We start from the raw sequence: 24,492 nt of genomic DNA, 5'->3' as shown, positions 1-24,492 counted from the left end.
AGCTGCCATCATCAAGCGCATATTCGCTTATATTAACCAGAAGACCAGAAGCCGGGTGAAGCCACTGGTATTTCTGGCCACCGGAGGGGGTGACACGTTAAAATTAAAGCAAAAGTTAAATACAGAAAATAAATAAATAATAACTGAATAACTTTACCTTGGTGGGATAAGAGGAGGGGATCGCGGCTTAGCAGTTTGTGGCCAGAGAGGATCTCGGCCAAAAGAGCTGGAGGGAATAACAAAATAAAAGAACCCATGAAAATAGTCAACGGAAAAGATGAATAGGGGGAAACATGGAAAACATACCCGGTCAAAGCCGATAAGGTAAAGCATGGTGCAGATGCCGGATAATCTTGTGGATGTATGTAACGCCTAGAAGGAATCGTTTCTGGCTACGCATGTCTCTCTCTCTCACACACACTCTTCGTCGTGCAATGTGTACGCCCTCTGGCGGAGGGGAGCCATACTGACTGAGAATCGGGTAGAAATGTAGAGTCGCGGACGTAGCTGCGACTCACAACGTCGAATTCGAGCAAGTTTCGTTCGCATCCTAAAGGGATTCGACACATACTACAGAGGAATCCAACATTATAGCACACACGGAAATGGGTATCTTGCTTGTACAAAAATCCTGTGTACTCGGCACCCACGACTCACACTAAGGCACACACACTAATACATTTTTCCAGGCTGCTTTCTCGTTCTCTTTACCAGAAAATCTATTAGAGAGTGAACGAGAAAAATAGCGAATTGATTCGGATCTGACACAGTAAAAATGACGGGACTCGCTTCATTCGGTCCGTTTTGGGCGAGAGATTCGAAGCTACGAGAAATCTGAATCGCTGATTTTGTCGGACCGAACGAAGCAAGTCCCGAATCTCACCAAATCGATTCTGTTTCCCGCTCATGCAGGGCTCTAGATATATGTACAATGTTCATACCAACTATAAGAAACAATTTGTATTGAAATTAGTCGAGCCGTTTGAGAGGAGTTGACCCACAAAACACCGTAACACTGTTAGATATATTAGATAAATATAAAATAAATGATTTTTTTTTTTAATTGTATTACTTTTATTATTTCCATTGATGGTGTGTCTGGCATAATTAATTAAAAATTACTTTTGTAGTTTTGTTTTGCTGTTGGTTTTTTCCTATTTAAATATACATACAATATATGGTATATGTACTTTAATTGGTTTCGTGTTTGGACTTAGTTAGTATTACAATTTAATTTAACTGTTTTATGAATTGCTTAGCTAAAAAAAAACCCCTTAGTATAACTAAGTCGACACATCTTGATATAGTTCGAAAGCTTCATAGTTTTTTACGATAGCTTGGTTTGGATTCTTCGGGCCTTATCTCCCTTGATCATCGGGGAGAACGAGAACGAGTTGTGTGATAGTAGAGTGGGCTACTGGGGAGGATTTTCGACCTATTACGACCTACTATGTACGTATGCTGCACGAGCGAGTATTCGATATTTAGTATATAGTAGGCAGGCAATTAAAAATCGTTGAAGAATGGAGAATGAAGTTTCAGTTGGAGCACTGATCACTGATCACTGATCGCTGAGTTAGTAGCAGATTCGATCAGACCATACTTGTCTGCCTCGTGTGGAGTGGAACATACTTAATCCTATCGCTAATGTGTATTGCTATAAATATATATATATATATATATATATACATACATATATGTATATATATTTATTCGTGATTTTCGGTTTACTTTTATTCTTAATAATGTCACGCTAAAATCTCAATACACAATTTAAATAAATTCTATGACTAGTTTCTTATTACAGTATATTCAATTTCTATTTGTTTACCTTCCCGTCTGGTTTCGGCTTACTCGCTTTCCTTCTAAGACATTTAGTGCACAAAAAAACAGGATAATATCAACAAGTCTTATAGGTACATCTAGCACGGAGCTAGAAGTGTAACCGAACGATTTGATCGAACTGCGATCTGACCGGTTTGGTTTTCTTTACGGATCTGTACTCTAGAGCTGGGGCGTAGGGCTGAAAGCTACCGACTGCCGCTCTCTCGTATTTATACTATATACATATATACACAGATATATGCATAGATATAGATAGAAGTATTCACGGATGCATGCGTGTGTTGCGGGACACCATTTGACGTACTCGCCCTTAAAACACCGCACATCAACCGCCCGCGACTGGGCGGCTGTGGAGCGATCTTTTAAAAGAAGTCGTCAAAGGTTTTTGATTATGTCTGGTATTGGAGCATTGGTGCCGATAGGTTCGGATGATGCGACGAGTTCATCCGTAGGGCGGATAGACTCTTGTTGTACCACTCATCTTCCGGGGACATGCCTGAAAAAGACGAGAACAAAAAAACACAAAATCATCATCATTTTCAAATTGATTAAATTTACTTCGGTCAGCTTTGTTTGGCAATTGTTACTGGTGTTTTTCCAGGCTTTTCTTTTGTAATGGAAGAACATTTTTTTGCTGCCCAAAGACACCGTGAGAGAGGGTCGATACGGCGGCAGGGCCAGGCCAGGCCAGGCCCGGAAATTTCTTTCAGATGCTAATATCCGGTTAGGCTCTTAGCCCCCATGCTCTTGCCCTGCCATGCAAAAGCAGCAAATTTCCTTGCACATGCTTCTTCGATCTAAATAATCCGGTAAATACTACGATTATGGAAGCGCCATTGTCGAAAGCCTATAATCAAAAATCGCCTCCACAGCGGTAATTCCCTTAGATAACACATTAAGCAGGTGGCGATGGAAGGAGAGAGAGGGAACGGCATCTTCGTGGTTGGATCGTAAACTATTCTTTGAACTCTAAACGAATTCCACTCGAAAGTGGATGTCTCCTGTTGGATGCTCTTTCTAACTGAAAACTGAGCGAAAGAACGCATAGATCATTCTACCGGTCGCAGATGAACAAAGCCAAGTCCAAAGAAAGTTGTGAGATGCTGCCGCGGGGATATATAGATACTGTAAATAGAAGCTTACCCATCGAGTCCTGACGCACGCCAACAGACCCCATGTTTGTGCTATGCGCCATTGAAAATGGTTGCGTCATGCCCGGATACGAAGAGGCGCCCATTTGGAAAAGATCCTGTAATGGATATACACATACGGGATTAGTTTACGTTGTGCTATTTGCCGAATTCCCTTTGTGGCCTACCTGGGGATACCGATTCATGGTATTGTGATGGGGATATGGCTGGTACCCACGCGACACACTGTAGCCCTGAATATTTCGCATCATTCCGTTGCAAGATGGGATTACAGACGGTGCCAGCGCCTTCTGGAGCTGTTTCTCCTGCTTGCGATACTTGGCGCGTCGATTCTGAAACCAAACCTGCGAACGGAAACAAGCAAGAGAAATAAGTAAATTTATATTCAAGTTTTGGTCCCTTTAAGCTGCTCCATCCCAATTTGATGTCTCCCCTGCCCGTTCCTCCCCGTTCCTCCCCGTTTCCGAAAACTCCTTGCAAGAGTCTGTGGTGTGTGTGTGTGTGTGTGTGTGACGGACGATGAAGGAAAAGAAAACGGCGAAGCCAAATGGCAAACACTGAGCCCTCTGTCGCTACGTATGCTTCTGCCTCTGGCTTTGGCAATGGCCCTGGTCCGTCCTGCCTGAGACGACGACGCCAACGTCTTCTGAGTGAAAAAATCTTCTAAATTGAAATTGAAAATAAGTTGACGGTGCTATTTGCTTCGAGGGTCGGGTCCCGCCCCAGCTCCGGCAGCTGGCAGGGGGGACAACTCCTCTGCTCAGATATTAAAAAAGGTGGCCCTCATCCTGACGTCGCCCGTGTACCCTGTCCTCATCTGGGATGGCAAAAAGAAATTGCTAAGATGAAAGCTATGCTCTGCCCTAGACAACAGCCAGTGCTGCCACGGAGGGTGCACGAGGGCCCGGGGTTCGGCGGCGGCGTGAAAAAATGTCCGACATTTTGAAAGATGCTCAGCTTGCTTTGAGTTACTTACATAGGAAGACAAGAGGTTACGGCGCGGAAGGGAGGAGGCACAAGTAATGGCGGCACTGAGGGTGGCGTCTGAGGCGCGGGGGTGGAATGTTAATGGGGACTGGAGGGCATCACGGTGGTAACTGTTTCTTTCTTTTCGCCGCTTCGTCGTTTCGTCGTTTCGTCGTTTCGCCGTTTCGTCTTCTGGTTTTTTCTTTCATTTATTATTATTATTTTTTTCATTATTATTATCTTTGTCCATGGCTATGTATACGCACTATATAAAAATTAATAAGTATATATGTGCATAAATACATACATATGTATGTACATACATACATATGTTTCTGGGTGCGTGTGCGTGTGCGTGTGTTAGCTTAAATGAAAAATACAAGCATGGTCATGTCCTGGCCTGGCCCTGCTTGCTTTCAGGGGTTGTTTTCAGTGCCCACTTTATTGCTCGTTCGGTTTCATTTGGTTGGCTGCCAGCATAAAAATTCCAGTCAGAGCATCATCGTATGTACATATGCTTGTTTGCTTGCCTGTGCCTGTGCTGGTGCCCGTGCCTGTACTGGTGCTGGTGCTGGTGCCTCATGTTGTGTGTATGCGAATGTGCTGCTGCTAAATAATGCTCTTAACCATGAGCCATGGATGGCGCTGCCAGCTGCTCCTCCTGCCACCTCGAGTTCTGTTCGAGGGATGAAAAGCGTTGTCTGAATGTTTCTCTGTCTCTGTCCGAATGTCTATATGCCATTCAATTTCTAGCTGCTTGTGTGTGTGTGGGCGGAGTAACTCAATTAAGGATCCATTTGATGGCACACATATATGTACGCATGTATGTATGTACATAGCACATACACATACACATGAATAGATACACATACATATTCTTACATATTTACGAGTATTTGCTACGAAATAGCAAAAACGTTATCCAATATTTTTTTTCCATGGCCCGTGAGTTCTCATTTCTTAAGGCTTTAACTCATCTGGCTTAAAGCCGTGACCCCCCCCCCCCCCCCCCCCGGTGGGCCGACCAGCCAATCAAGAAAATTTACAACAAGCACGCAAACCCATAACTCCGAAGGAAATGCGACAATTAAATTTATTGCTATTTTTATTAGCATTATTATTTATTGGAATTTTTGTTTTATTCTTTCAGACGTAGAGACGTTTCCAAAGCCTTTCTGACACTTTTGGATATAAGTTTGGAGTTTGCGACTCTTTGAAGAGCTATTCCATGGCGATTTTCCAAAGAAATATAGTTTTATCCGTTAAATTAATCAATTTTCTATAAAATTTGATACTTTTTTTTTAGCGTAATTTTATTGCCTTATTTTCTATAATTTTTTAAACGAAAACAGGTCTAGAAGGGGAACAAAATTATTGGAACACTTAGTATATGATTACCACTTTTTAATGAGCCATGGTCATATAATTTGGCCATCTGGTCATTTGCTTTGGACAAGGATTCACACCTATGTACATATGTAGCTCCAGTTCTGTGGATCTAGGCAATATTTAGTCTCAAAATACCTCCTTTGGTGACCAGAGAGGTCGCCTTTGAGTGGTATCTCAAAAGAATATCATTCTGCATTTCCCAAATGGAGCCTCAGTCGTAGCATCATTCAATGTCTACACGTAATGCTGTGCCCACATCTAACTCCGGCACATACAATATATGGCATCACAACAAATCACGACATATGCTGCCAGTAAAGCTATTAAGGCCTGTTGTGGTACCGTCCACAATAATATAAAAAAAAAATATATATATCCAAGTGGTAGCTCCTCCGCATGCAAAAAGCACGCAAACCACTTCGAGGATCGATTAAGATTTGTTTCAAGTGTTAACAGAATTTCCATCACATCCAATTGCCCCAAGAGAAGAGCGATATTCATATGTTTCTTCTAAAAACTTGACCATATTATTCGCAATGGTGGCTACGTTTACCGAGCCCATTGAAAGATGAGCGATCTACTCTGAGCCCGGTTCAGATATTTTCGAGATAAAATACATTCTGAGACAGGTCATGAATAGAGTTTTGTCCCTAAGACCTACAAAAAGATAACCATCATAGGTTTACTTCGATGGCGAACTATTTGGCTATTCGGGATATGATATTTCAAACCATCTTCAGGCGGAACCCCAAGAAGAAGTGATAGAACTTTGACTTTTTCCACATTTTTACAGCCGTTAATCAAAATGTGGTGTAACACCCAGAATGAAGCGTTTCCAACATCATAAGGTATATATATTCTTGATCAGCATCAATAGCCGAGACGATATAACCATGTCCATCTGTCCGTCCGCCCGTCCGTCTTGATGAGCGCCTAGATCTTTGAACCTATAAACGCTAGAGAAACCAAATTTTGTATCCAGATCCCTTTGATGTCACGCTCTTGGCTACTGCCTTCAAAATTCCGCGCACCACTAAGGACGAGAATCTTTTCAAGATACTTAGAGAATAATCCTATCTACTAGATTACCGAATCTGAATAAATCAATTTGCGAAGACTCGTTTACTGATTATCTCTCTCACTCACGCTCACACACTCTTCCTACACTACGATTATCCCCAAACTTTTCGAGTACCGGGTATAAAAACCTTCTGGGTAAAACCAGGTAATGTATACGAGACAATACAGCAGGGAACGGGCAGAAATACTTTATACTTTGAAAGTATGTATACTTTTCTTCAGTTTGCTGGGAGCGTGAGCCCCGCGGAGACGGTCACCAAAACTTGAATAACCCAAAATAACCCGAAATATTTCTCTATATTTTGTATTGGTTTCAAGAATATTAGCTGTTCAATTTATATGCACAGTCAATAATTATGAAGTAGATGAATTAGTGAGCCGCCGGATAAAGCCTTGTTTTTCGAAAACTCGCTGCAAATAATCTAATTTGTCGTTGTTGCATTTAGCAAAGCTTTTGTTGAATAATTAAATAATTCAAACGTTTGAAAACGTGAAGCTTATAATATTTATAACTAAATATTTATTTCAATATTTATATATATACTCGTATGTATGTATGGTTGTACAATCGCCAAAAAAGTGGTTAAAAGGGAACAAATTAAATCCATGTCTCTGGAAAAGTACCTATGAATGGAGTTACTGAGCTAAAGGATGCTTGGAGACTACGTTTTTTTTTCGAAACCGATTGGCATGCAGCCTGTACGGTATGAGGCCTTGGGTGGCCGATATTTCGAAAAAAAAACCTTACCTTTCAGGCAAAAAAATTTGTTTAAGTAGAAGCGTTTTTTCGAGATGCCTCCATAAAGATTCGCTGGATCCGATGAATCGGAAAGCGTGTTAAAAAATACTCATTTTAATGCTCTTGGGAGATTCGTCGTGAATTGGTACATATATCTATATTTTTTTAGTTTTTGTTTGATATTCCTATATCTATCTATCTACGAATCTCTCGCACACGAGGTTTTCCTCAATACACCTTCCTTTAAATTCTCGATAGAGACGACCTGGTACAGGCAGACTTTAGTTTTTCTTGGAAGCATTAAAAAACGTTTCGATACTAAGTATTGACTGTTGCAAAAAGTTCAAGAAATTGATAATTGGATAGATCCATAATTTTACTTTTAATTCTTGAAAGTTTTTACTTGCGCTTTTTTGGAACTTTGCGGACTCCAATCCTCTGAGCAGCTCTATGTAAAAATCGAGTGAATAGAATGGAAGCTGGTTCCCGACAGAACTCTCAGGGCAAATAGTAAGCCCCCAGAAATACAAGGATACTTAGCTTATAAGTGGATTAACTTAACATTGAAAATGGTTTTATTTTTACTTTTTTTTTTATATTTTCCAGGACGATGAATACCCTTACCCATTTGAAACTTTCCGACCTATATTCGCAGCACTTTTAGCACTTAAAAGGCACCACTAAAACAAAATTTGATCAGCCTCTTTGGGTGTGAAAAAACGACTACATTTTGTTTGTATAGCTGTCATGATTCGATATTTTGGGTGCTCAAAAAATCTTTTCAGTGGGGCGCTGTGTGAGAGGTCGAATTTCCGTATTCGTAGGCTGGTTTTCCTCAATTCTCCAAAGTCCCCCTGCCAAAAACTGGTTATACAGCACCTAGAAATTATCTTTTTACTTTTCTCTATAGAAAAAGTTACAAATGTTCATTGGTTGGTTTGGAATAGCTCTTTGCGAAAATTTGTTTGGCCTTTGACTCGTTTTAGCCGTCGATTGCAGGCTCTTATTCATACATATATTGTATCCATAATTCTCCATCGGCTACGATATCAAAGACTTGACTTGAGCAACAATGGCTGTATTTCATCTCCATCATCATCTTGATTGCACTAATTGACAAGAGCTGATTTTTGGGCGAAATAAAAAGATGCCTCTACCGTACTCCTTGTGATGTTCTTTGCCACAATTGAATCTTTTTACCAGCTTGCAGTTTGCAGTGGCCATGCATGGCGATTCAAGGCAGATCCAAGTATTCTCGTCTTGAAAATCCACATCAAAAATTTTAGAAAAATAAGCAAATTTTCATGCGCTAATCTCAGTTTTTTCCTGAGATTAATTTTTCGTTTAACGTCAAACAAAAAAAAAGCCATAAGCATGATTTCATCAAAAAATATTAGAAAAAACATTAGAAACATTTTTTCTAATTGATTTGGATTTCATTTCATTTTTAATGAATAATGGTTTTTTTTTTCTGTATGGTTATGAATATTTTGAGGAATTACAAAAAATTGTATTTTTGGTTTGTTCTTTTTTGTAAGGTCAACTTGGGCTTTTCCATATAACTTGATTATTCTTCATCTAGTTTTGAAGAACTTTGCAATTCTGAAAAGCTAATGAATGCCCTGTACAGGGTGCGCCATCTTTTTATTAAAAAACCGAATAACTTTGACAATTATGAACCGATTGAATTGAGTGAAACTTTAACCATGCATCGCTTTACACCGAACCAAATTAAAAATAGTCTTTCACTTGCGGGAATACGTGAAAAAATATCTAAACGGTTATTGGTCTCAAAAAAAAAAAAAAACAAACGCTGTACATCAAACAATTCTGGTTCTGGTTCTACAATGAAAATTCCCTAAACGTCTGGCAACAAAAAATGGAAGATATTGATTGGACCCAGACCTCCAGATTTGATGCCTCCGGGCTTCTTTTTTTGGTATCTATGGGGGTAAAGCTTACGCCAGCAAGCCTCATACCATTGAGGAGCTCGAACAAGTATTGGAAAACCCAGCAAAAAGGGCATGTTTTATTGTGTCCAATAAAGGTGGGCACTTGATTGATCTTGTGCTTAAAAACTATTCTAAATACATTTCAAAGAACCAAGCCATATAAAAATACCTCGTATTTTAAAATCGATTGGGTTTTTTCAAAGCTATTCGATGTTTACATGGCGGACCGTGGCGCATTTTGTATCTCAAGTTTACCGTCGGGAAAATACAAATTTAATTTTTTTGTTTTTTTGGAAATAAATTAGATTTTGTTTTATATTTGTTTGTATGTGTACGTTAATTAGGCTTCGGTTAAGGTATCGTTTAAATGGTTACGCGGCATCAGACAATCAGGCGAGCACAACTTCAGGTGGACATCCACAAAAGTTTCCACATTTTCTCTCCATCATTTACCCAGCGTTTTTTAATTTCTTACAAAATATTATTCTTTTAATGGCTTTGTACCTACAAAATGCGAATGTGTATTATGTTGTCGCGATTCCAATGGCTAGATTTTTTTCTATCAATAAAGTTTTGAGCACTAAAAAAATCCTTTTTTTACCCATTAAAAAAAAAAAAATGGAGCGGAACTGCATCCGATCTGGATCTCTTGGTTTTCTGGTATTTTTCAAATTTTTGATGACACAAATTTTCGTTTTTTGTGGGGGCGGATTCAGTGATTCCTTGAGATATCACAGGAGTCTGGATACAAAATTTGGTTGTTCTATCTTTCGATAGACATGGCTCAATCGACTCGGCTGTTGATGCTGTTCAAGAATATATATCCTTTTTGGGGTCGGAAACGCCTACTTCCGTCGGTGTTTCACACATCGACTTTCACCACAAGTCGAATATATACCGTGTATACTCTTCGATTACCGGGTATACAAAATGCAACATAATATTTAAATATACATATATTTAAAATATTCTTCAACCATGATTCAATACCTTTCATATGATACATCACATGCTCTTCAAGGACACATAGTAATAAGGATCCAACTAAATTCCATTTTTCTTCTCTATTCTGTTGTAGTATTCATGGGCAAACAAAATACCATAAGATACTAAATACATACTAAATAAAAATACTACAAAATTATCTCAAATATGTATTTTGCTAGTTTTTGCGACTTTTTCGACTTTTCGGGGGTTTTATTTTAAATTTTTCTTTAAAACATTCAAAAATGTCCACTATAATTTCACATATTTAGTATTTAGATATTTAGTTCTTACTCCACAGACTACAAGGACGTTGCATTGCATAAGTTTAACTTAATTTTAGAAAGCACAAATCAACGTTTGACTAATGATTCAAATGCCGCATTTTGTCGTTAAGCACCGTTTTATTCCCCGATTTATGGCAGAAAAGCAGGAGCACTTTTATATTTAATAACTTGCAAAATGAACTCTAAAAACTTTATATATTAGCCCGAAAATGTTATACCTGCACAATTCGCAGAGTTTTTTGTAATTTTGAAACCCAAACTCAAAAACCACTTCTGTTTTTTAAAACGTATACAATATTTTTAGTAATTGTTTTGTAATTTTCTTTTGGGAATATAGGGTAATTATGTAAATTACTATCTAACTAGAATAATTTGTTTTTGTTTTCAAAATTCGACTTTTTCGTTCGTTTTTTAACCTTATTTTTGCATGAAAAAAACGTAAAACCAGAGCGGAGATGCGCAATGTATTAAGGTGGTCGCTTTTTGATCAAATCTAGACGAAAAGTTGTGACCTTTTATTTGAAGATATCGTCTAAAGAAAAATGTGGTTTAAATAGCTTTAGAATTGAGAGATTCTCTAGCATGCTGATCTAGAATATTTATACTCGTACTTTATGGAGATGTCCCGAAATTCTGTCCAATTTTAGAATGGAGGGGATAAGAAAAGGCTCAGATACAATGGTTCCCATGATCCATTCCTCCTGACTCCCGGCTTCAAAAACATAACTTCTTTTATTCCCTTATCACGTAGCTCGCACTCGTCTTGAAAGTGGAACACAGTTATACAAAATAACAAGCAAATTCGAGTGTGTTTGGTGGAGAGGGTATTTGTTAGCATTCAGTGAATTTTTGCAATTGAGAAACAATTTTGGTTGACAGATTTTCCGGGCAGATGTGCTAAGTAACGCCCTTTCATCTCCACCAAATGGAGTGGTCCCTGTCGGGCCACCCTCCTCCTGGCCGGCACAAGTCCAATTTCAGCAGGCGAGACGACCCCTGGGCAGGCCAGACCGGGCCAGACCGGGCCAGAATGAGCATCAAATTTTTCTACGATGTAAAATTTGTCGGCCTCTGCGACATCTACGAAAAGCATGATGTACCCGTAGATACGGACTCTGTTAGTGTCTCTGCTCTTGTTGTTGCAGCGTGCTAAGTGAGTGCCAAAGTTAAGTTGTAAGCGACGTCGAGAACTAGTCAAATTACCAGCAGCTCTGGCCGAGGGGAGAGGCCATGGGCACGGCTCGAGGGCTCGAGGGCGGGGAACTAAGACGTCAAGGAGTAGGCGAGGGGAGTGGAGTGTGTATTATCGCGCTGCGGTCGCGCCCGGCACGAGGGTTGCACCGACTCGTTCCAGTGTAAATATTTGAACATTTGTAGAAAAATATGGTTTACGAGTTGTTAATAGGCACACGGGGTCTGTGTCTGTGTCTGTGCCTGTGCCTGTGTCTGGGTCCGGAATCAGGCCGCTGCCTGTCATTTGATCGTGAACAGTTGTTTGGAACCGGAGAAGGGGCAGGGGTAGCGGCAACGGGCAATGGATAGACTCAGATACAGATTACGATTCCCAAGTCCATCTGTATATAAATTTGTCATCAGTTTTTTATTACACACAGCTCTCGTAAGATACGACCATATGCATTGGCATAATTTCAAAAGATCCCCCCTTCTACGCTTTAAGTCGTACCCAAAGATGTTCCTCAGTATTCAGATCTTGCTTTTGATTTTTTAGTAATCAGGTTTGATCCATATTTACCAACTTTCTGATAGATTGTTTTTCATGAATTATTAAAATTACTTTAAAAATTACTAATTTTTAAAAATTACAAAAAAAAAGAGCCCACACCATGAAAAATCAAACGTAATTATTGTAAAGATCAATTCAAATAAAAGCCCGTAAAAAGGAAAACTGTAATTTGCAAAACCTTTTTGATTCCTTCTTGAGTGATAAAACATTCTTTGATGAATTTTACATGTACATTTTAGATGACTAAAAGAACATCCTGTTTTTCAACAGTAATTGAAATTTTAGAAGTTAATTTTCTACTTTGCAAACTGCAAAAGGAATGGAGATTTTATCTTTGAGAAGTTTGATATGTTTCCAGTCCGAACGCGACGATATACGTTTGAGACGAACGAGCAGGGCTGCTGCAACCCTCCGTGGAAATTCTCCGGACAAACCCACCCCGTCAGACATGGGCAGCCGGGACCGCCGCACTCACTTATTTCGCAGTCATGATAAAACTATAAATTAATTATTGGCGCGGCGCACTTGAAAGCGCAGCAGAGGCAAGCCAAACCGAGCCGCTTCCAGCGGGGAGAAGGCCTGGCCGAGTCGCGGAGAACCCCAGGGGCATTCGACGAGCACTTTAGAGCAACACCAGGCGTGGGCCGAGTTCAGTCGGTTGGAATAATCGCACGCTAATCGCAGACCAAGATCAGCCTCATCAGCCTCAGCGTCATCTTCGTTGGGGGCTTGATTCTCAAACCGATTCTAATTCAGATTTCGACTCAACAACTGTTGAAATAGGAGTAATTGGCTTTGTTCAAGGAGCGGGCAGTGGGCAGAGGGGAGAGGGCAGAGGGGAGAGGGCAGAGGGAGCTCTCATTGATGATGCCATGTTATTACTCACTTGAATCCGTGCCTCGTTCAGCTTTGTTGTGCGCGCGAGCTCCTCGCGACAGTAAATGTCCGGATAATGCGATTTGGCGAATGCAGCTTCCAGTTCCGCTAATTGTTCCTGAAAGTAAAGTTTATAATTAGCCAATTTTGTTGTGCGGTTCATCGTCATTTTCCTGTTCTATCTAACTATCTTTTCGGTGCAGGGCTTGCATTTAAGACGGCCCGATTTCGGGCACTCCAGTAAAATTTAGTAAGCCTCGAAGAGCTGCCCAAGGATGCCCTTTTGCTAATGGGGCTATGACATTCAACTTTGCCGACATTCGCAAGGACGGAGATGGCTTGAGAGACCCAACGATAAATAAGTGTTGGTACTCGACTTTAGGGCTATCGAAGAGCCGATGTTTTCCAACACGTACAGCCAGTGGAGTCACCAAAATTGGATCTGCTTGCTAGGCTATTTCTGTTTTTCAGTCTAGTGCCATACGGCCATGAGCGGGTCTACACTTTCTCGGGCTGTTGCACCATTCTTTCCATACAAAAGTTTGATAAATCTTTCGTATCACTACCTGGCATATTACACTATGCAACAAAATATAGAGTTTTTCTATAGACTTGGGCCTCAAAAAGTTTATTTTCTGCATTATGATTTTTTAGGTGAATGATTTTTTTCCTACGTCTTTTTTATTCGATAGGTAAAGGCTCATTAACTAGTCGTCACTTAGTCTACGTTCCTCTTCAAACTACCAAAAAATTAGCAAAACAAAAAATGAAAGGGACTTGGAATTTAGCGTACATATGAGGTTGCACCCAAAGCGTACTCATTTCTTTCCACCTATTCCTATCTATAGCTATGCCTCAGTTTCAGTATGGTTCAGACTTGCTTGGGTTTCTTGCAGAACTTAAGGCAAACATTCGTTCCGAAATCAACGCTATAACACCAGAGATAACACCAATTTGTAATTACTATAAGACGCGGCCACTTAATTGATATTGTTTTCAAAACATTGTCCAAATTATTGTAAAGAACCAAACCAAATAAAAATACCTCACTTATGGAAATCGGTTGTTTTTTTTTTAAGTTATTCGATGTTTCCATACCGTACTAAAAGATGGCGCACCCTGTATATTTTTGTAATTTATTAAAACTAAACGAATTCATTCAATTGACAAATAATCTCATTAGCTTTGATATGAAAACCTATCAACGTAAGCGAAAGTTTACTTTTTCGGTATTTTTTTGGGATTTTTATAGTCATGTTTTCCTTTTGTATTATCTTCCCTAACAAAGATGATTCTTGATAAAAGTTTTTCCTCAAAGAGTCTCCGCATATCGAACTATCTAAAAAAAAATCCCAATCTCGGCTAAAGGAATATTTTTTAACTTTTTGCCTCCGCGGACTTACATAAAGCCACAATAGAAATGCCCCTATGTGCGATACATCTACACGAATCTAATATACTCCTGTAATATACTCTTTAAGTGCTGTTGTGGATACTTGCGGCCCCGTACTCCCATACTTGTAAGCCCTCTTCTCTGTTTCAGAGTGGCTATAAGCCATGATCCGCTACATAAACAGGACTAGTTGGCAGGAACGAAGAAAAGTCTGTATGCTTTTACTGAAGCTTGACCTTCCTTTTGTTGTTGCTCTTGTTGCTGCAGCTTCAAAGTTTTAACTACAAGAGTAACCTTAACGAAATCTAATTAAAATGTATCATTTAGGTAGGACGGAAAGGAGGGGCGCGATGGGAATGGGAAGGGGCATGGGGCATGGGGCATGGGGCAGTGGGAAAAGGGCCTTCAGTGAATTCTGACCTGTGTGAATGTGGTTCGATGTCTCCGCCTGGCTGGCGTAGGGCAGGATGCTGTGGTTGGGGTGTGGCCAGCGTGCTGACTCAGCGTTGATAATCCGCTTCCGGGCGACGTGATGCCGGCGGAAACTGTCGAGAGGCCGCTGTTGGGTTCCGGCTTAAGCTTCTTGAATGCACCTTCCGCTGCAAAATAGCACACACGTAAAGGAGAACGCGTTAATTAATGTTAGAAAATGTCAACTAAATCCAGAGACCCATCCAGAGTCCGGTGCCCGAATGTGGGGAGCGAAATCTGCTTAATATGCGTAAAAAGTTAAACCTCAGGGCGGCGCCCAGCGACTCCACCTGACCCCAGACCCCTGACCCCTGACCCCTGACACCTGAACCCCTGACCTCTGACCCAAAAATGTTTCATAATTGCCAAAGACAACAGCAACCGCGATGCGGCCACAAGATGCCGACGCTGTCGCCGCCGGTCGACGACGGCAAAGGCAAAAAGGTGAAAAGTTTTGAGCTTGGGTCACGTCGTTCACGTTGGCGCCGTTGACGATGGTGACGATGATGCCAGTCGCATGAATATGCAATATGGGATAATTTATGCAAATGTCTAGCACATTAATATAGGTAGAAGTCCCGGGTCCCAGGTCCCAGCTCTCAGAGCTCCGGCCGGGATGAGGCTTGATCTGCTGGCCACTTCAGCTGAAGTCGGTTACCTGCCGCCTGGCCAGGGCCCAAAAAGGCGTTAAACAACCTGCAAACGTCACAGTAGGGACACAGGGCCTTGGACACTGGACGGAGCACGGAGGACGGGGAACGCAGACCCTGACCTGTTGCTTTTGGCGTTTAATTGGCTCGCTTAGCTCGTCAACAAAATGCAAACTATGTAGAACATTTTGAATGCCGTCTCACTAATTAAATCATATACAATCTCCACCGATACCTCGGACCACACCGCCAATACCGTCATTTATGCTGTGTCGCCGGCTAATGCAATTGACCTTGTTGGGGCGTGCCGGGATGAGGTCCAACTTAATCTGGCCTGGTTGTTGTTGCCCATCAACCAGGGTCAAACGATCTCAAATCCAGATCCAGATGCAGATAGCCTGATGCACATATGGGTCATAGATTTGACAGATAAACAAATGGATGCATCCATTATTGGGCTACAGTAAAAAAAAGGATAAGGTGCATGCCGAATGTACAGATATACTATCCGTCTGCATGGATAGATACCAGAATCTCGGATACCATTATATCTGGAACAACCTGCTTCTAAGACTTCTTTTTTCGTTTTTTTTTAGAGCCTTTCCATCGCCGAGATTCAAGGAAACCAAAATCAATTGAAAATGTTAAAGATATATGGTATTTTTAAGAACATCTATACATATGTATATTCGTGGGATGCGCCTGAAGTTCAATTTAAGGCTAGCTTTTCAAATTTTCCGAGCATTCGTTTCCATGAAAGTTTCTATGAAAAGGTTGCCCAGTCTTGAAACGGCTGAAACCGTTCCCTAAGTATGTAATTAGGGACCGCCAAGTTCAGGTAGAGTGCTCTAATATATATACCCTGTAACCCGCACTTGACTCTAAAAAAATCACCAACTAGTGTCTAGTCTAGGCTAAAAATGCTTTCAATCAGGTGGGCTCCAGTTTTTACTTACTTTTGGGTATACTTTTTCAAATAAAACTTTCCGTTTTCACTTTTAGGTGCTCCCGTTTACGTAACTATTTGTCATCGATATGTATCCGATGTATCAATAACCAAATCGGGCCATGACAGCTGTTAGCACGAAAACGTAAAGTGTTGTTGCATTGCCCAATTATTTCAAAGCAAAATTTGGTACTGGTGTCAAAAAATACTAATGCAATCCATTAATCATATAATTTGTATTCTTTTGCAATTTGGATTTGGTTTGTGGCATTAAATGCCGTTTACTTTGTATTTTGGCAAGAACAAAATTTCCGTTCTAAAACGTGGGTACCAATTTTTGCGTTTTCAAAAGTAGAACTGAATTTTTCTGTGAAAGTGAACACCGGAGCCTATTTGAATATATATTTTTGAATACTTTCTTTAGTAAAAAATTGTAAATGTTTAAACATTCCTCTTTCTAGCGACACGACAGACCTCATCGGAATTTCGTCCCCAATTTTCTGCAATTGCTAAAAATCATGTTTATAGGCTATTGAATTTTCCCAGCTTGAATGGTACTCCAATGGATTCTTATCCGGAACCGGATAGAGACCGGTTTATCCAGCGGAAAATTGCATGCTTTTGAGAAAAAGACATGCAATGGATATGGCTCCCAAAACAATAACAGACTTCGTACCTCTCAATTGCTCTATAACTAGAATGTTTACCGTGCAACCTAATTTTATCTGATCTGTGGTTTCTCTACAGCAGGAACAGCTTTCTGTTACTTTCAGCTTACCAGGCACTAAAGATTCAAACTGATTTTTTCCTGCGAAACTCTTTGTAACCCCCAATGGGACGGGGGATACTCTTTTTTGTAAGCTTTCAACCCAAGCTCTTTTGGACTTGTGGCTCACTTTAAAAGAATAAATGTCTGACTGAGTATCTATGCACAGTCCAAGCAGCCCACATACCAAAAGAATGAAATTTGGAGTGCAGCTTAGAACGCGACCCAAAAACAAAATATATAAACTTCAAGAGAGTAATACTAAATTGGTCAGATGCTTAAAACGAATAGAGGAAGGTCTCATCTCCGACCTAATAAAGTAAACAGAACATATGTATGTATATATTTAGCTTTGTTCATGAAATTATAAACGTTTTCTACAATGTACTTGATAAACTTTTCGAGACTTAAGTTCAGCTTTCTTGTCCGATCAGATCTGGAAAGCTCCCAAGGCTCACCAGAGAGGTATTCAGTCTAAAAAAATATGTAAAATCAAGACTTTATACAAAATTTCAAGCAGGATCCTGGCGGTGTTCCCGGCGGTCTACTCTACTGCCTTGTCTTCAGATCTGAAAGTAATCGTTTACAGTTCCTCTCCATAAGAAAGGCAGCAAGTCTGACGCAAAGAATTATAGAGGTATTTCTAATATGTATTTTGGAGAAGGTTTTAACTCCGCAACTGCAACATCTCTACAAATCACATATATCTCCAGCTCAGACTGGACTTATAAGGCTATCACAACTACCTCAAATTTATTAGAGCTCACCCATTTCATCGTCAAAGGCTTTCAATGGAACTCACAGACGGATTTTATGTACACCGACTTCAATAAAGCATTCCACTCTGTAAACCACTTCCTTTTAGCACATAAACTTGACCTTTTGAGGTTTTCGCCCAACCTCCTGAGAAGGACAGAAAAAGAGTCCCTCTCCCTCTCCTCAGCAGTAAAGGTACCACAGGGCAGCCATCTAGGCCCCACACTCTTCACACTCCTAATTAATGACCTGCCCTTGGTACTCACAAACTCTCGACTCCCTCATGTATGCGGATGATGTTAAGCTCTGTGTTCAGTATCAGGGTATTTCACTGCAATATCGCTTGCTTGCTCGCCCCTTGTTGGCTCCTTATACCCTTTACCTTGGTTGATGATCTCAGTGTTTTACTAGACGCCAAGTAAAAGTTTTCTGAACACATTTCTACCCCGGTAAATAAGGCCAGGGGCGTGCTTGTGTTTATAAAGAGGTGGCCAAAGGTATTCGATGACCCCTATATAACAAATACTCTCTACTCATTTCCAGTTTGCACCGTTTTGGAATACGACTCTTGTGCATGGTGCCCTCAGTACAAAGCACACAAGGATCGTCTAGAATCAGTCTAGAAAAACTTTTTGGCTTTGCGGGGCCTCAACTGGGAAGCGGGTGCGAGAATGCCATCTTACCCTAGTAGATTGCCTTTAATATGTTTTACAATTCCTATTAGAAACCCTAGAAACTATAGACCGTTGTGCCTTCCGTTTTGTAGGCCAAAGTATTCGTTGCACGATCCGCTTAGGGTCTTCTGATCGGATTATAATTGTGAAAAGTGAGACGCTGCCTTTTTACAGTACTTATAGTTCTCGTCTCTTATTATTTTATGCTAATGATTTTTCTTTAAATGGGACTAGAGATGGGCGCGGTCCGGGCCGGGCTTAGTGCGTAAGCTAAAAGCCCGAAAGACCATTGGGTCCGAAAAGGCCCGAATAGGATCATTACATCACTATGCCAGAGCGAGACAAGTAAACAAGACGACTTCAAAACAATATAATAGACGTCGAAATAAATTTACCCACTCCTATGAATCTTCCAGCGATACTCAAATTTTAAATGTTTGGAAAAATGCTAACTCTAAACTTTTACAAATTTTTGGGACGAAAAATGTTAGGGGACAAACGAGACATTCCCAATGATAGGTAAGCCCGGCTCTAATTTTGATACAATTATATTCCAATATAAGAATATCTTAATGGATTTTTCTCGTTTATTTTTAAGCAGTCAATAATTTTTTGACGGGCCGTGTCCTTTGCTAAATATTATATATTATATCCGGGCAGGGCCGGGCCTATAAAAAGAGGCCCGTGTGCATCTTTAGTCGGGACTGGAACAGAATACGCTAATTATATTGTAGTATTCAGCCGAAGGCCTCAGCAGCCACGTCTCAAAACCTGTGTTGGCCTGCATTTTGCAAATATTAGCTAACTTTCTCAAATAATACAAAAATATATTGGTGTTATCTGCGATGGTCACGAAATCAAAAACAGAAAAAACCTTTACACGCGAAGCTCGAGTTGAGCACGTAGATATTTTGGCGCGAATTTTGATTTAAATTTTGGAGGAAATGCACAGCCCTGCGCTGATTTATAAATCGAACAGATTTAAAGAATTGCGAGCAAAAGCAGTCAAAAAAATAAACAAAAACATAATAAATGAATCCATAGCCATCCTACACAGCCCGAGGAAAAGGTGATTCACAAGGCAATTAACACAGACAACACAGAACAAAGTTAAGTAAATAAACAAGCAATAGATCCATGACTTTTTTTTAATTTCAGCGCCTCTAAATCCATTACAGATCAATTACTGCTAGTCATCACTTATGTCCTAGGACCTCTTCACAATAGTGCCATGAATTCTGCTTTCAGCGGCGGGTCAGGGTCATCGCTGTAGTCATCGGAGGTGGTGACGCAGTCATCGATGTGTCATCTGGTGATACGTGAGTACGAATGATACATGAGTACCTACTCAATGAGTGAGCAAGTAGATGTTCCTTCTGGCTATCATTCTCTACCATTTCGCGCTTTTGGTTTTGTCGTATCTTCAAAATTGTGGATGCCACAGATTTGCGTCCTTGTGTGGGAGCGGAAGGAGGAAACAAACTTGATTCGGTGTAATATCACAAGAGTGTGGATACAAATTTGGTTGCTCTAGCTCCTATAGTCTCTGAGAACGTGACGAACAGACAGACATGGCTATATCCACTCGGCTATTGATGCTGATCAAGAATATATATACTTTATGGCGTCGGAAAAGCTTCCTTCTGGGCGTTACACAAGTCCAAAACTCACCATACATCTAATATACCCGTATCCCCATGCAATTCGTTTCTCTTCGCTTAAACGTTGTGCAAATGAGTCTTCCGGGAGGGCACCCATTCACTTAAACTCTATCTGGGAAGCACTATATTTCACTCAATTAGTTTCGAAAATGATTGACTTTGAACTCTTTGAATGCAAGGCATAAAAAAGAGAAAGGGAATAAGGAATCCACGGGGAAACTTTCGAAAACAGCAGGACAACAATAATGTGAATTTTGAACAGTACTTGACAGTAAAGCAACGGATGCTCAAATGGTAAACCATGACGTCATGGTTCGTCGCTATTATCTGTTAAGGTCCGTGGAGTTCCACAGGGAACTCCGAAATCGGTCCCATCCCAGATAGTTTCAATTTACAGCTAAATGTGTGTAAGAATTCATGCTCTCTCTATAAAAATAAAGGTAAAGAGGGGAACCACGACCTCTAGTCATGTTCTAAGTATTGGAACACTCTGTTTATCATCTTTCCACCCAATGACCACCCAATATTTTGTCTGTTTCCATTTTCCGCTACAGCTGTCCCTCTCTTTCGCTTCTTACGCCTCCAACAGATGGCACACACTGCATGAGGAAGACTGAGAGAGAAAGGGTAAGCGCGTAGCCACTGCAAATTGATTTTTTTTCTTCTGGCTATAACAATGATCTGATATGATCCAGATCGCCTATCGCCAGTCTAGTATCTATGGTCATTCTTTATGATTTTGCGTTTACGCTTTCTTAGTATCTTTATATGTTGTGAATGACACAGATTTTCGACGTTATGGGGGGTGGGGCGAAATTTGTAAATACACTTGTAACCGTGTGATATCAGCGGAGTTTGGAAACAAGATTTGGTTGTTCTAGCTCTGCTGGTCTCTGAGGTCTTGGGGCACATCGAGACGGATAGACGCATGGGTCAGTAACGGCTCCTAATATACTCGTATGTATCCCTGGGCTCTTCGAGTACCGGGTGTAGTTAGACCCGACAGCCTTGGAAGTCAAGCTCAACAACTATCGCATCTATCGAATACGTGAATAGTGCAAATAATCTATGTTTGTGTTTAGTAAAACATTGATTTTGAGTGACCATATCCGCAGGTCGATGAGGAAAACTTATGGCTTACTGAGGCAACTAGTATATCCTACAAAAAATTGCATACCGCTAACATTATAACTACTCATGGGCACAGCTTACTTAAGCCCGTCATTAAGACGTTGAAAGAGGTTGAAAGTAATGCTATTCAGGTTGAAAATATCCGATTAAATGGACTAGCCACTACAGCGTTGAAAAGAAGGAAAGATTTCATTGGCCTAAGATGCAATCTCGTACGCTCCGAGACTCAAGTCTTTGTCCATGCGGTTCGACCTTGGAATCAAGTCCCCAAGTAAAAGAAAATGAAATATTCAACATAAAAATTAAAATGTTCGTACATTCCACTTCCACATTTTACACTCCATAGAGTAGATCGATTGGATCTGCCTCCGTCTTTCAGCGGCCAAGTTTTTTTTAGTATGAACTGCGAAATGGGTCAGCCCGTCCCTATGCAGAATGTACATTTGACATCTTGCCCCATGAGTCAACCATTGTGTTGGGCTGGTGTGTGTATTGAGATGTTCTGAAAGGGCTGGCAACTGCGGGGGACACTGGAGAAGGGCACACAGGACATGTACGCAGACTATAAGCCAGGAACAAAGGGATAAAGAGTACTGGGTAATAGTAAACCAGAAATGGTAGGGGCAAAGGACAAAGGCCAAGGCAGAGGCAAAGCTGAGGCCAAAGGGTTTCGGGTGTTAAAGGATAATTCCATAGCCATATCCATTAGGCTATTGTGTGGCCAGATAAGGGGGAAATTAGGGGACACTTACAGGGACACTCACCAGATATTGTGTGGTCGGAGAGCCGTGAGGGTGGCGTGTGGGCCGGAGTGTGATGGTGCGAGGATGAGTCCATTCCAGGTGTGGGCAGGCCTGAGTACAGCGCACTGAAGTCCTCTGGCGTGCTGCTGCATTTGCGTTGGTGGTTTAGCGACGACGTGGACGACTTGTCCAGCGTGGTGATGGGCGATCGCGTGTCCTGCACGGACGTGGCGAGGCTGAGCAGACGGTTTTCGTGGGAGCCGCCGATGCCCATCAGTCGCTGATCCTGGAACGACATGAACTTGGAGTCCTGGACGCCTCCGTGCTGCATGCTGGCATGATCCTCGAGCAGCCCCTGCTGCAGGCCCAATAGCCCGCCTACCAGATTCGGGCGGAGCTCGTCCATGCTCAGCTTGCCTGCCTGCCCTCCCGACGAGAAGTTCAGTTGCCGGCTGAAGATGGCCGGGAAGATGTTGAACTGCTGCGAGTCAGCGCTGGACTGCGGACTGAGGCCGAGGCTGTGGGGCGCCACTTGTGGTATCGAGGCGACTGCTGCTGCGGCCGCTGCGGCTGCTGACACGGCGCCCGATCCTGATCCCGTTCCGGATGAGCTCGGTCCGTTGCCGATCAGCAGAGTCGGGGCGACGGACACTCCGCCGCTGTTGATCAGCTGTTGTTGACTGTGCTGCTGCTGCTGTTGCTGCAGCAGAGGCGGTGCGGCGCCCACTCCTGCGGGCAAGTGTTGCGACTGCTGTTGCTGGGGCCCGGAAACGGATACCGACGGCAACAGACCGTGATGGCCGTGTGTGATCGCTAGGGCCTGTCCGTGGGCGTGGGCGTGATTGCTGTGGACGTGCGGGTGGTTGTGGGTGAGCGACAGGGCCGAGCTGTTGCTGCTGCCGTTGCTCGCGCTGTTGCCGCTGCTGATTACTGATTGCTGATGCTGTGTTGCTGAGTTGGTATTGCCGCCGACGACGACTCCTCCAGCAGCGCAACCACTACCACCACCGGAACCAGGGCCGCCGGCACAACTTTGATGTTTGAAATCCAACTTGTGGCCGGCGTAAAACCGCTGCGTATCGATATACGTTTTGAAGAAGTCAATTGAATAATCCAACTGAAAGCTGTTTCGCGGCGAACGCGGTCTCGTGGCGTGAAAAAAAAAACAATTAGCGGGTAGAGGAGTCGGGAGTCGGGAGTGGCGCTGGAGATCAGATCGCACTGAAGCTGACTACGGCTTACGGGTTATATTATGTTCCGGCACAACTTGCGTTGTCTCAAGTCTCGCTTTTTTCGTCGTGCTCTTTCGATTTATTGCACTGCAATTCGAATTCCACTCGAGTCAACACTTGTTTCGTTGTTGCTATTTTTGTAACAGTAGGAGCACTTGAAAAAAACTACACGACACATAAAAAAAAGGATAAGCGCTGGAAAAGTTTTCCTTCTTGTGGTCGCCAGTGGCAGTTAATTGCAGTGCAGTTTTCTTTGCTACAAGCGCGCACATTTACCGTACCGTAGCGTATGCTTCTACCGTTTATGTGGATTGTGGATTGTGGATGGTGGATGGTGGATTGCGGATTGCGGATCGTGGACCGAGTGCTGTCTACCGTTGTGACGAGAGTATTTGGAGCCACTGTGCAAATTTGCTTAGGTACACGAATAAAACGAAGAATTTAAAAGCGAAAACAAAGAAGATGAGAACGAATATTCTCAACTGCGGCGCAACGTGTGCTTGTGTTTGACTGTTGGGTGTTTAATAAACTCGACTCGACTCGACTCGTCTCGCGCCTCGCGTCTCGCGTCTCCTTTCCGCACCTTTCCCTAAGAGAGCAGTGAATCGTGTGCCCCTGTGCTCTGTGCTCTGTGCTGTGTGCTGTTCCTCGCTGGTGCTTTCGTTGCTCTTGTTGTTGCTGGTGGCTTAGGCACGGCGGTACGTATTCGCGGCCGATCAAACTTAAAATGATATACAATTTCAAGCAACATACAAAATTATAACGAAATTAAGGATCATGTGCTCGGCAACGTCGGCGCCGACGCTGACGCATACGCTGGCGTTGCTGGCGCTGCTGTCGCTGACTCTGTCCCTAGGACTGTGCGCTGATTCTACTGCTGGTGGTTGCTGCTGTTGCTGTGGGGGCAATTGCGGGCTACGCGCGAACGATTGGTGGTTAGCCCTCACCCCGACTCTGTGTATGTATGTGTCTGTGAAGTCGAGACCACGAATCGTTAGTCGTACTAATAATTTTCGAAAAATGAAACTTGTGTTGGTGAGTGTCTTTATGGGAGTG

At 42.0% G+C, this 24,492-nt stretch overlaps 1 protein-coding gene across 2 annotated transcripts; it reads right to left on the bottom strand.

The window, feature by feature from the left end:
- Positions 1–2,117: 2,117 nt before the first annotated feature.
- LOC6597678 (ALX homeobox protein 1) lies at positions 2,118–22,654 on the bottom strand. Of its 2 annotated transcripts, none has more exons than XM_026993105.1 (6): positions 22,214–22,654; positions 14,827–15,005; positions 13,024–13,131; positions 3,164–3,340; positions 2,989–3,094; positions 2,118–2,341 (listed from the first exon to the last, which is right to left on the bottom strand). In XM_026993105.1, the coding sequence occupies exons 1-6, from the start codon at positions 22,608–22,610 to the stop codon at positions 2,235–2,237; spliced, it is 1,074 nt and encodes a 357-aa protein (XP_026848906.1). In that variant the 5' UTR covers positions 22,611–22,654; the 3' UTR covers positions 2,118–2,234. The 2 variants fall into 2 exon arrangements, with proteins under 2 accessions (XP_026848906.1, XP_026848907.1); XM_026993106.1 differs by having other exon boundaries at positions 2,235–2,341; positions 22,226–22,610.
- Between the last annotated feature and the right edge of the window lie 1,838 nt (positions 22,655–24,492).

This window comes from Drosophila persimilis, unplaced genomic scaffold (assembly GCF_003286085.1).
Source record: "Drosophila persimilis strain 14011-0111.01,24,50 unplaced genomic scaffold, DperRS2 tig00000804-arrow-arrow-pilon, whole genome shotgun sequence".
Classification (NCBI taxonomy): domain Eukaryota; kingdom Metazoa; phylum Arthropoda; class Insecta; order Diptera; family Drosophilidae; genus Drosophila; species Drosophila persimilis.
Note: the sequence above shows the minus strand (reverse complement) of the source record. Positions and strands in the feature narration are given on the sequence as shown.

What these genes read in the sequence shown, in the direction of transcription:
- LOC6597678 (XM_026993105.1), bottom strand. Translation starts at nt 22,610, where the DNA reads ATGGACGAGCTCCGCCCGAATCTGGTAGGCGGGCTATTGGGCCTGCAG. An exon ending in ATCGAACCACATTCACACAG is followed by an intron (nt 13,132 to 14,826) that starts GTCAGAATTCAC and finishes CTTTACTTTCAG; the next exon opens with GAACAATTAGCGGAACTGGA. An exon ending in CGTGCGTCAGGACTCGATGG is followed by an intron (nt 2,342 to 2,988) that starts GTAAGCTTCTAT and finishes CGTCTTTTTCAG; the next exon opens with GCATGTCCCCGGAAGATGAG.